The sequence below is a fragment of the Moschus berezovskii genome, chromosome 26 (genome assembly GCF_049115385.1).
Source record: "Moschus berezovskii isolate FMDL1 chromosome 26, NW_MosBer_1.0, whole genome shotgun sequence".
NCBI classification, from domain to species: Eukaryota; Metazoa; Chordata; class Mammalia; order Artiodactyla; family Moschidae; genus Moschus; species Moschus berezovskii.
The window spans coordinates 37,414,110-37,426,144 of NC_142485.1; the positions used below are offsets into that span (position 1 = coordinate 37,414,110).

The 12,035-nt window shown below is 40.0% G+C and overlaps 1 protein-coding gene and 1 pseudogene across 1 annotated transcript; one reads left to right on the forward strand and one right to left on the reverse strand.

Moving 5' to 3' along the window:
- Positions 1–1,016: 1,016 nt before the first annotated feature.
- On the reverse strand, positions 1,017–2,228 carry LOC129549198 (poly(A) polymerase alpha-like; the record flags this gene model as incomplete). Its single annotated transcript, XM_055416247.2, has 1 exon — positions 1,017–2,228. A coding segment is annotated over one exon (1,212 nt), but the record flags the coding sequence as incomplete, so codon positions are not given.
- A 4-nt stretch (positions 2,229–2,232) lies between these two features.
- On the forward strand, positions 2,233–3,482 carry LOC129549197 (poly(A) polymerase alpha pseudogene; annotated as a pseudogene).
- The last annotated feature ends 8,553 nt before the right edge of the window (positions 3,483–12,035 follow it).

Below are 12,035 nucleotides of genomic sequence, written 5' to 3' on the forward strand. Positions count from 1 at the left end.
GAAAACGAGGTCTGTCACTGTTTCCATTCTTTCCCATATATTTGCCATGAAGTGATGAGACCGGATGCCATGATCTTAGTTTTCTGAATGTTTAGTTTTAAGCCAGCTTTTTCACTCTCCTCTTTCACCTTCATCAATAGGCTCTTTAATTCCTCTTCACTTTCTGACATTAGGACGATATCATCTGAGGTTATTGATATTTCTCCCCGCAATCCTGATTCCAGTTTATGCTTCATCCAGCCCAGAATTTTGCATGATGTATTCTGCATATAAGTTAAATAAGCAAGGTGACAATATACAGCCTTGACATACACCTTTCCGAATTTTGAACCAGTCTGTTGTTCCATGTCTGGTTTTAACTGTTGTTTCTTGACCTGTGTACAGGTTTCTCAAGAAGTAGATAAGGTGGTCTGATATTCTCATCTCTTTAAGAATTTTCCACATTTGTTTTGAACCATACAGTCAAAGGCTTTAGCATAGATAATGAAGCAGAAGTAGATGTTTTTACGGAATTTCCTTGCTGACTTTCTGATCCACTGGATGTTGGCAGTTTGATGCCTGGTTCCTCTGCCTTTTCTAAATCTAGCTTGTTCATCTGTTAAGTTCTCAGTCCACATACTGTTGAAGCCTACCTTGAAGGATTTTGAGCAATACCTTGCTAGCATTTGAAATGAGCACAATTGTGTAGTAGTCTGAACATTCTTTGGCATTGGAACGAAACTGACTTTTTCCAGTCCCGTGGCCACTGGGGAGTTTTCCAAATTTGCTCGCATATTGAGTGCAGCACTTTGACAGCATCATCTTTTAGGATTTGAAATAGCTCAGCTGGAATTCCATCACCTTCACTATAATGCTTCCCAAGGCCCACATGACTTCATATTCCAATATGTCTGACTAGCTGAGTGACCACCCCATTGTGGTATTTGGGTCATTAACACCTTTTTTTGTAGAGTTCTGTGTTTTCCTGCACCTCTTAATACCTTCTGCTTCTGTTAGGTCCAGACTGCTTCTGTCCTTTATTGAGCCCTTCTTTGCATGAAATATTCCCTTGGAGCCAGTGTAATAAACTCATTTTTCTCCAAACTTCCAACCAGGATTCGGATTTTTGATTCCACCAAGCCCACCCATTCTAGGTGTTGTTTTTCAGTTGGTGCACTTGCTAGAAGTACAATATAATGCTTGTACTTTTGAAAGAAGTTTGGAGCTTCAAAAAGTTTGGACCACTCTGCCTTACTCAGCAAAATTTCATCTGTGATAGCAAGACCTTGTTTAAACTCCTCAACCATGACCATCCGTGTTGAAACGGACACATTGTACGTGGAGTTCTGCTGTGGGTATGCTGGTGTAATTATAGGCATAAGATGGTACCTATCACTGGGGTTTACCCTTGGGTCCCATACAGGCAAATTAAGATTGCATTCTTCAGGCTGTTTCAATATGACTGGATTTGGCCATTCCCATTTAGAAAATACCAAGAAAAATTTATGTACAAGAGTTGATGCTATTGCATTTGGATAAAGCTGGCAAGTTCTTGCTACTAGCATAGCCCAGGAAACACCACCGAGGAAACCTAATATATTGGAATAGATGTTGTGGCCTTTGGCCCACAGTTTGATAGCTCTCAGGGTTAACCTGAAGTTGTCAATGTTTGGTACTAGATGTAAAATTTCATCGGTTACCCTGCAACCGTTAAGACTTCTTATACATCTTATATCTAAATTTTTAAGCAGACTGTCATCTCTTAAGTCCAAGTCTTCTGGAATAGTCTGCAGTGCTAATCTTGCAAACAAAATATCAATCTCTATCCCATCAAAACACAGTTTGATAACTGGTACAAATGCCTCTTCAACAGCTCTTAAATCTTTTACTTCTTCCTCTAATTTCAACTTATCATAGAATGAGGTGAAAAAATCACTTCGATCAACATGTCTTCGTGCAACACACAATGCATCAATATCAGCACCTTTTGTATGTACTCCTAATCTATAAGATCCAAATGTAAAAATTTTCCCACCAACATTTTCAATTACAGATTGTGGAAGATTCTTGCTTTCACTGATTTCTCGTATCCACTCTTTTACCAGGTTATTTAATTTTCCCAAAATTAAAATCCTGCGCTGCAGTTCCTCTTCCTCTTCAAAAACTCCAAAGGGCTTCAGAGTCTCAACTAGCTTCTGTGTGAGCAGGCAGTCAGTCTCCTTGGGGGCTGCTAAGCTGATGGGAGAAGTACACTGGCTCATGTGAATCCCCAGTCATTTCCAGCACCCAAAGAAAATCCCGACAAGGAAGAATTTTGCACGATGTGGGTGATTGGGTTAGTGTTTAAAAAAACCAAAAACTCTGAAAATCTCAGTGTTGATCTCACCTATGATATTCAGTCTTTCACAGATACAGTTTATAGGCAAGCAATAAACAGCAAGATGTTTGAGGTGGACATGAAAATTGTTGCAATGCATGTAAAAAGAAAGCAACTCCATCAACTACTACCTAGTCATGTGCTTCAGAAAAAGAAAAAACATTCAACAGAAGGCGTCAAGTTGACACCTCTGAATGACAGCAGCCTCGACTTGTCTATGGACGGTGACACCAGCATGTCTGTGCCTTCACCTACTAGTGCTATGAAGACCAGTCCATTGAACAGTTCTGGCAGCTCTCAGGGCAGAAACAGTCCTGCTCCAGCTGTAACAGCAGCATCTGTGACCGACATACAGGCTACTGAAGTTTCTGTGCCACAAGTAAATTCCAGTGAAAGCTCAGGGGGTACATCGAGTGAAAGCATTCCTCAAACTGCCACACAACCAGCCATTTCATCACCACCAAAACCTACGGTCTCCAGAGTTGTTTCCTCAACACATCTGGTAAACCCGCCACCGAGACCTTCAGGAAACGCAGCAGCAAAGATACCTAACCCTATAGCAGGAGTCAAGAGGACATCCTCACCTCATAAAGAGGAGAGTCCCAAGAAAACCAAAACAGAAGAGGATGAAACAAGTGAAGATGCTAACTGTCTTGCTTTGAGTGGACATGATAAAACAGAAGCAAAGGAACAACTTGATACAGAGACAAGTACAGCTCAATCAGAAACCATTCAGACAGCAACTTCTCTGTTGGCCTCTCAGAAAACATCCAGTACAGACCTTTCTGATATCTCTGCTCTCCCTGCAAACCCTATTCCTGTTATCAAGAATTCAATAAAACTGAGATTGAATCGGTAAAAACAGCCTCAGGGGTCCAGAAACAGTGTCTGCCAACTCAACCTGTTGTCTTCAAATGCTAAGAAAGGAGAACGGAGGGTGCACGACTAGACATGACTGAGAGTGGATTGAGGGTTTTTGTGACCTCCCTTACTGGGCTAATCAGCACTTGATCGGAAGTCCAGGTTAGTATGTGAAGCCAGGAGTACTATTATTATTGTGTTAGCAACAGTTGCATTAACTATTTCAAAAAATTACTGCCTTTTTTAAAAAAGAACAAACCTCAAGCTATATTTGTATTCATAATTGACATCTGGACTGGGTTTATGTTTGCTGCATTGTTTGGAAAATTTGCAATACAAACTGGCATAAGAAAAAAAAAAAAGAAATATTCCCTTGGTATCTCTAATTTTCTGAAGAGATCTCTAGTCTTTCCCATTCTATTGTTTTCCTCTATTCTTTTTTTCCTTTGCATTGTTCATTTAAGAAGGCTTTCTTATCTCTCCTTGCAATTCTTTGAACCTCTGCATTCAGATGAGCGTATCTTTCCTTTTCTCTTTGCCTTATAATAATAATGAAAGGGTATTTAAGCAGGAAAGAAATTTTCTACCAGTCTTGCTGCTGCTGCTGTTAGTCACTTCAGTCGTGTCCGACTCTGTGTGACCCCATAGACGGAAGCCCACCAGGCTCCCCCGTCCCTGGGATTCTCCAGGCAAGAACACTGGAGTGGGTTGCCATTTCCTTCTCCAGTCTGTGAAAGTGAAAAGTGAAAGTGAAGTCGCTCAGTCGTGTCCGACCCTTAGCGACCCCACAGACTGCAGCCTACCAGGCTGCTCCATCCATGGGATTTTCTAGGCAAGAGTACTGGAGTGGCTTGCCGTTGCCTTCTACCAGTCTTAAGGGTCACTATATTAACAAGTCTAGAGATCAAATTGCCAACATCCGCTGGATCATGGAGAAAGCAAGAGAGTTTCAGAAAAACATCTATTTCTGCTTCATTGACTATGCCAAAGCCTTTGACTGTGTGGATCACAATAAACTGTGGAACATTCTGAAAGAGATGGGAATCCCAAACCACCTGACCTGCCTCTTGAGAAACCTGTATGCAGGTCAGGAAGCAACAGTCAGAACTGGACATGGAACAACAGACTGGTTCCAAATAGAAAAAGGAGTACGTCAAGGCTGTATATTTTCACCTTGCTTATTTAACTTATACGCAGAGTACATCATGAGGAATGCTGGGCTGGAAGAAGCACAAGCTGGAATCAAGATTGCTGGGAGAAATATCAATAACCTCAGATATGCAGATGACACTACCCTTATGGCAGAAAGTGAAGAGGAACTCAAAAGCCTCTTGATGAAAGTGAAAGAGGAGAGTGAAAAGGTTGGCTTGAAGCTCAACATTCAGAAAACAAAGATCATGTCATCTGGTCCCATCACTTCATGGGAAATAGATGGAAAAACAGTGGAAACAGTGTCAGACTTTATATTTTTGGGCTCCAAAATCACTGCGGATGCTGATTGCAGCCATGAAATTAAAAGACGCTTGCTCCTTGGAAGGAAAGTTATGACCAACCTTGATAGTATATTAAAAAGCAGAGACATTACTTTGCCAACCAAGGTCTGTCTAGTCAAGGCAATGGTTTTTCCCGTGGTCATGTATGGATGTGAGAGTTGGACTGTGAAGAAAGCTGATCGCCGAAGAATCGATGCTTTTGAACTGTGGTGTTGGAGAAGACTCTTGAGAGTCCCTTATACTGCAAGGAGATCCAACCAGTCCATTCTAAAGGAGATCAATCCTGGGTGTTCATTGGAGGGACTGATGCTAAAGCTGAAACTGCAATACTTTGGCCACCTCATGCGACGAGTTGACTCAATGGAAAAGACTGATGCTGGGAAAGGTTGGGAGCGGGAGGAGAAGGGGACGACGGAGAATGAGATGGCTGGATGGCATCACCGACTCTGTGGACATGAGTTTGAGTGAACTCCGGGAGTTGGTGATGGACAGGGAGGCCTGGCGTGCTGTGATTCATGGGGTCGCGGAGAGTCGGACACGACTGAGCGACTGAACTGAACTGAACTGAACAGTTAATTTATATAACTACCACATGGAAGTATAGGCATAGATTTTTTTAACTTTTATAGATAGCTAAATTCATGAAATTTGTCCTGAGTTTATATAAAATGTATGGCTATAGATATCTTCTCAAGACCATCAATGCTCCCAATATCATATTTTATGTTATTATGTACAAATCAAGCAAGGTAGAATATTAAATAGCAACCTGTAAGAACTGAAAGCCAACCAACCCTTATATATTATTTAGAAATAAGAACTGAAAATTTTTCTTCAGCTTGTGGATTACAACAGTTTCAGAATTTTTATATGGATCACTTTGTCTGAAATAATTAACAAAGTCATCACCTCAACAGTGATGTGCCAATGGTATGACCACATGGGGGTAATTTTAGTTCAGTTCAGTTCAGCCACTCAGTCATGTCCGACTCTTTGTGACCCCATGAACTGCAGCACGCTAGGCCTCCCTGTCCATCACCAACTCCCGGAGTCCACCCAATATCATGTCCATTGAGTTGGTGATGCCATCCAACCAGCTCATTCTCTGTCGTCCCCTTCTCCTCCTGCCCTCAATCTTTCCCAGCATCAGAGTCTTTTCCAATTAGCCAGGTCTTCGCATCAGGTAGCCAAAGTTTTGGAGTTTCAGCTTCAACATCAGTCCTTCCAATGAACACCCAGGACTGATCTCCTTTAGGATGGACTGGCTGAATCTCCTTGCAGTTCAAAGTACTCTCAAAAGTCTTCTCCAACAGCACAGTTCAAAAGCATCAATTCTTCAGCACTCAGCTTTCTTTATAGTCCAACTCTCACATTCATACATGACCACTGGAAAATGACAGGGGGTAATTTACTGTCTTACATTATTTTATCATAAATAAGATATTTACTTATGATTGTAGATACTGTTGAATTTACAAATCCCTTAGCAACAGTCCAGTCAATTGTTTTTACAAAGCTTTGGAAACAAAATCTTAACCAATAGTGAATTTACGTTAATTAGAAATATATTGTGTCCTTCCCCTTCTAAGATCACTTTCATCTGCCCAAGATTCAGCTCCAGAAAATTTTTATGTTTAATTTTTAGTCATATTTTGGCAAAACAGTGACACTCACATGGTCGCCAAATTGGGCCAGATGGAAAAGTTGATCTGATGGCACTGCCGTTTCAATGTCTTCATTTCCAAGTATTCTGCTGTCCTTTCTTATGTCCCAATCTACTCATTCTCAGCACACACAGTCACATCAAAATACATGTCCCTCTTCATGAAGGACTTTTGAAATGTAAGAATAAAATCTCCATGTGTCAATGGAGTTTTGCTGCTGAACGTCCTCATACAATTTACAGGAATTAGTTTTATTTTTTTTTAAACAGAAACCAATAAAGCATGTAAATAATTCACATAACTTATATGTTCTGGTAGAGAAACAGAAACACTAAAAACATATTTTAGTAAAAATCTTGCATGGATTGTTGTCATTTGATAGATACAACTCAAATATCTATAAAGCTTGAACACTCAAATTTGTTTCTGTAATGAAAATAAACAGTGTGGAGTTTATAATGAATCTTCACAACAATAAGCAGTGAGGTAAAAGAAAAACACTTCAGCTGAGTATTACCATTAAATCACATAAACATATCTGTAGAATTTTGCCAAAATTCTTTGGAAAATGGATTGAATAATACATTTTACTGTTTTTAGTAAAACAAACTCTAAAAAATATAATTTTCCAATAGTAAAAATTTCCCTTCCTCTGAAATCTTGGAAAGTTTTTAAAAGTGATTATTCACAGGCACGCTTTAAAGACACATTTTTAAAAATCCATTTTTACTAGATAATTCCCCAAAGACTGTATGGACTTTATAAAGATTTTCTGAGGACTTGCTTTGAAAATCTATGCCATTTCAGTAGGCAAATTTAAAAGTTAACACAAATTTGGAATCTTACATTAAATTAATTTTATAAAATTTGTTTTTATTTTTTCTAGTTAAGAGAAATGCTTTCAGCTTTTACTTTTTTTCCCATTTTCATCATTTGTAACATTACCAAACTGGTGATTGTCAGAATCCATTCACCTCTAGTTATCAAAGCTTTAAGATTTTATCTAAAACTGTCACCACTTCAGGTTCTTCCTAGTAGGTAATCAAAGTATTTAAAATAAGACAAATTCTTTTGCAGAAAGAGTTTTCTCCAATCTGAGGATCTTCCTTCTATATAGCACAGATACAATAAAGATATTTCTGACTCTAATTTCCAGGAAAATAGAGTATATTACAGGATTGTTCAAAACAATGTTTGTTTTCTGTCATTCTTTCAACAGAAAGTCCTGCCTTCGATGGGTAGGAAACTACACCTAGCCCATCAGTGAGATTTTAATAACTTATTCACAGGCTATGTTAACTGTTCATTTGCAAAGTTTTCTTTGTTTGTATCTTTATTGTCTATTCATTTTATGTTAAAGTGGCAAGAGGTGACAAGAACGCACAGAAGAGCTATCAAAAAAGATCTTAATAACCCAGATAACCACAAAGGTGTGATCACTCACCTAGAGCCAGACATCCTGGTGTGTGAAGTCAAGTGGGCATTAGGAAGCATTGCTGCAAACAAGTTAGTGGAGGTGATGGAATTCCAGTTGAGCTATTTCAAGTCCTAAAAGATGATGTTGTGAAAGTGCTGCACTCAATACACCAGCAAATTTGGAAAACTCAGCAGTGGCCACAAGGTCAGTTTTCATTTCAATCCCAAAGAAAGGCAATGCCAAAGAATGTTCAAACTACCACACAATTGCACTCATTTCACATGCTAGCAATCTACAGCTCAAAAATCCTTCAAGCTAGCCTTCAATAATATGCGAACCAAGAACTTACAGATGTTCAAGTTGTATTTTAAAAAAGGCAGAGGAACAAAAGATAAAACTGCCAACATATGTTGGATCATAGAAAAAGCTAGAGAATTCCAGAAAAGCATCTACTTCTACTTCATTGTCTATATTAAAGCCTTTGACTGTGTGGATCACAACAAACATTGGAAAGTTCTTAAAGAGATGGGAATACCAGACCACCTCACCTGCCTCCTGAGAAATCTGTGTGCAGGTCAAGAAGCAGCACTTAGAACTGGACATGGAAAAATCAGTTCAGTTCAGTTCATTTCAGTCATTCATTCAGTCATGTCTGACTCTTTGAGACACCATGAACCGCAGCACACCAGGCCTCCCTGTCCATCACCAACTCCCAAAGTCCGCCCAAACCCCTGTCCATCAAGTCGGTGATGCCATCCAACCATCTCATCCTCCGTCGTCCCCTTCTCCTCTTGCCCTCAATCTTTCCCAGCATCAGGGTCTTTTCAAAAGAGTCAGCTCTTCGCATCAGGTGGCCAAAGTACTGGAGTTTCAGCTTCATCAGTCTTTCCAATGAACACCCAGGACTGATCTCCTTTAGAATGGACTGGTTGGATCTCCTTGCAGTCCAAGGGACTCTCAAGAGTCTTCTCCAACACCACAGTTCAAAAGCATCAATTCTTTGGAGCTCAGCTTTCTTCACAGTCCAACTCTCACATCCATACATGACCATGGGAAAAACCATAGCCTTGACTAGATGGACCTTGGTTGGCAAAGGTTGGTCATCACTTTCCTTCCAAGGAGTAAGCGTCTTTTAATTCATGGCTGCAGTCACCATCTGCAGTAATTTTAGAGCCCCCTCAAAATAAAGTCAGCCACTGTTTCCCCATCTATTTGCCATGAAGTGATGGGACCAGAGGCCACGATCTTAGTTTTCTGAATGTTGAACTTTAAGCCAACTTTTTCACTCTCCTCTTTCACTTTCATCAAGAGGCTCTTTAGCTCTTCTTCAATTTCTGCCATAAGGATGGTGTCATCTACATATCTGAGGTTATTGATATTTCTCCTGGAAATTTGATTCCAGCTTCTGCTTCCTCCAACCCAGCATTTCTCATGGAACAATGGACTGGTTAAAAATTTGGAAAGGAGTACTTCAAGGTTGTATATTGTCACTCTACTTATTTAACTTATATGCAGAGTAAAGCATGCAAAATTCCAGGGTGGATGAAGCACAAGCTGGAACCAATTGCTGGGAAAAAATATCAATAACCTCAGATATGCAGACAATACCAACCTTATGGTAGAAAGCAAAGAGGAATTAAAGAGCCTCTTGATAAAGGTGAAAGAGGACAGTGAAAAAGCTGGCTTAAAACTCAACATTCAAAAAACTAAGATCATGGCATCTGGTCCCATCCCTTCATGGCAAATAGGTGGGGAAACAGTGGAAACAGTGACAGACTTTATTTTCTTGGGCCTCAAAATCACTGTGGATCATGACTGCAGTGATGAAATTAAAAGATGCTTGCTTGTTGGAAGAAAATCAATGAAAACCTAGACAGCGTATTAAAAAGAAGAGACATTACTTTGGTTACAAAGGTCCATAGAGTCAAGCTATGGTTTTTCCAGCAGTCATGTATAGATGTGAGAGTCTCAAAAAAAAAAAAAAATGGCTGAGTGATGAAGAATTGATGCCTTTGAACTGTGGTGCTGGGGAAGACTCTTGAGAGTCCCTTGGACTGTAAGGAGATGAAACCAGTAACTCCTAAAGTAAATCAACCATGAATATTCATTGGAAGTACTGATGCTGAAACTCCAATACTATGATGTGAAGAGCCAACTCACTGGAAAAGACTCTGATGCTGGGAAAAATTGAGCAGAAGAAGAAGGAGACAACAGAGGTTGGGATGGTTAGATATGCATTACCGACTCAATGGACGCGAGTTTGAGCAAAAGCTGGGATATCATGAAGGGCAGGGAAGCCTGGCATGCTCCAGTCTATGGGTCACAAAGAGTCAGACACGAATGAGCAACTGAACAACAACAGTGCCATTGCAAGATCACTTAAAATAATATATGTCGACATACACATAGGAGTGATGAGTATGGAAAAATATGTCAGATTGGAAGATGAATTTGGCTTTAACAAGAGAGATTGATAACTTGTTCTCAATAGCGGGACACAGGAAGTAGTGGAGCACTAGACATTTTAGTATTAACACATCAGGATAGTTTATCGTGGACAAAATTTTTGGAAGAGACTCTGAGTTCAATTTATAAAGCAGTGAATGAGACCACAGAGGAAACATCTGAAATAACTAAAATTATCAAAGCATATTTATGACCTACATGTTGTCATTCAGTACCTGAATATAAAATTTATATATGCTATGCTTTGTATTGAAATTGTAATCACTACAGACTGAAAACACTGTAAGCTTACCATCTGTTCCACAATCCTACATGGGAATTTATTCCTTCTTATCTTTCTTCATGATGCTAATTTCCACCTACCATGTCTTAGACCTAACCTCAAATGTTCAAATCCCAGGCTGAGCTCACATTTTAATTCTTTCAGCCTCAACAACTACTCCATTCTGCATTACTTTTTCTCCCTCTGTTACCCAATAAATTTATCTCTGCTATACCACTGTTAGACTTTGGTGGTAGGTTAACTTGCATACTTCTTATTTAGCTAAATTGTTTCCATTTCATTGTTTTAAAGCCTGTTTCAGTTCAGTTCAGTTCAGTCGCTCAGTCATGTCTGACTCTGCGACCCCATGAATCACAGCACGCCAGGCTTCCCTGTCCATCACCAACTCCCGGAGTACACTCAAACTCATGTCCACAGAGTCGGTGATGCCATCCAGCCATCTCATTCTCTGTCGTCCCCTTCTCCTCCCGCCCCCAACCTTTCCCAGCATCAGAGTCTTTTCCAGTGAGTCAACTCGTCGCATGAGGTGGCCAAAGTATTGCAGTTTCAGCTTTAGCATCAGTCCCTCCGATGAACACCCAGGATTGATCTCCTTTAGAATGGACTGGTTGGATCTCCTTGCAGTATAAGGGACTCTCAAGAGTCTTCTCCAACACCACAGTTCAAAAGCATCAATTCTTCGGGATTCAGCTTTCTTTACAGTCCAACTCTCACATCCATACATGACCACTGGAAAAACCATAGCCTTGACTAGATGGACCTTTGCTGATTGCAGTCATGAAATTAAAAGACGCTTACTCCTTGGAAGGAAAGTTATTTTCTTGGGGATTGTCTTGATCACTGCCTCCTGTACAATGTCAAGAACCTCCATCCATTGTTCACCAGGCACTCTGTCTACCAGATCTAGTCCCTTGGATCTATTTGTCACTTCCACTGTATAATTGTAAAGGATTTGATTTAGGTAATACCTGAATGGTCTAGTGGTTTTCCCTACTTTCTCCAATTTAAGTGTGAATTTTGCAATAAGTAGTCCATGATATAGCCACAGTCAGCTCCCGGTCTTGTTTTGGTTGACTGTATAGAGCTTCTCCATCTTTGGCTGCAAAGAATATAATCAGTCTGATTTTGGTACTGGCCATGGTGATGTTCATGTGTAGAGTCTTCTCTTGTGTTGTTGGAAGAGGGTGTTTGCTAAGACCAGTGTGTTCTCTTGGCAAAACTCTGTTAGCCTTTGACCTACTTCAGTCTGTATACTCCAAGGCCATCTTTCCTGTTACTCCAGGTATCTCTTGACTTCCTACTTTAACATTCCAGTTCCCTATAATGAAAATGATATCTATTTTGTGTGGTAGTTCTAGAAGGTCTTGTAGGTCTTCTGAGGACCATTCAACTTCAGCTTCTTAGCATTACCAGTTGGGGATAGACTTGGATTACTGTAATATTGAATGGTTTGCCTTGGAAACCAACAGAGATCATTCTGTCATTTTTGAGACTG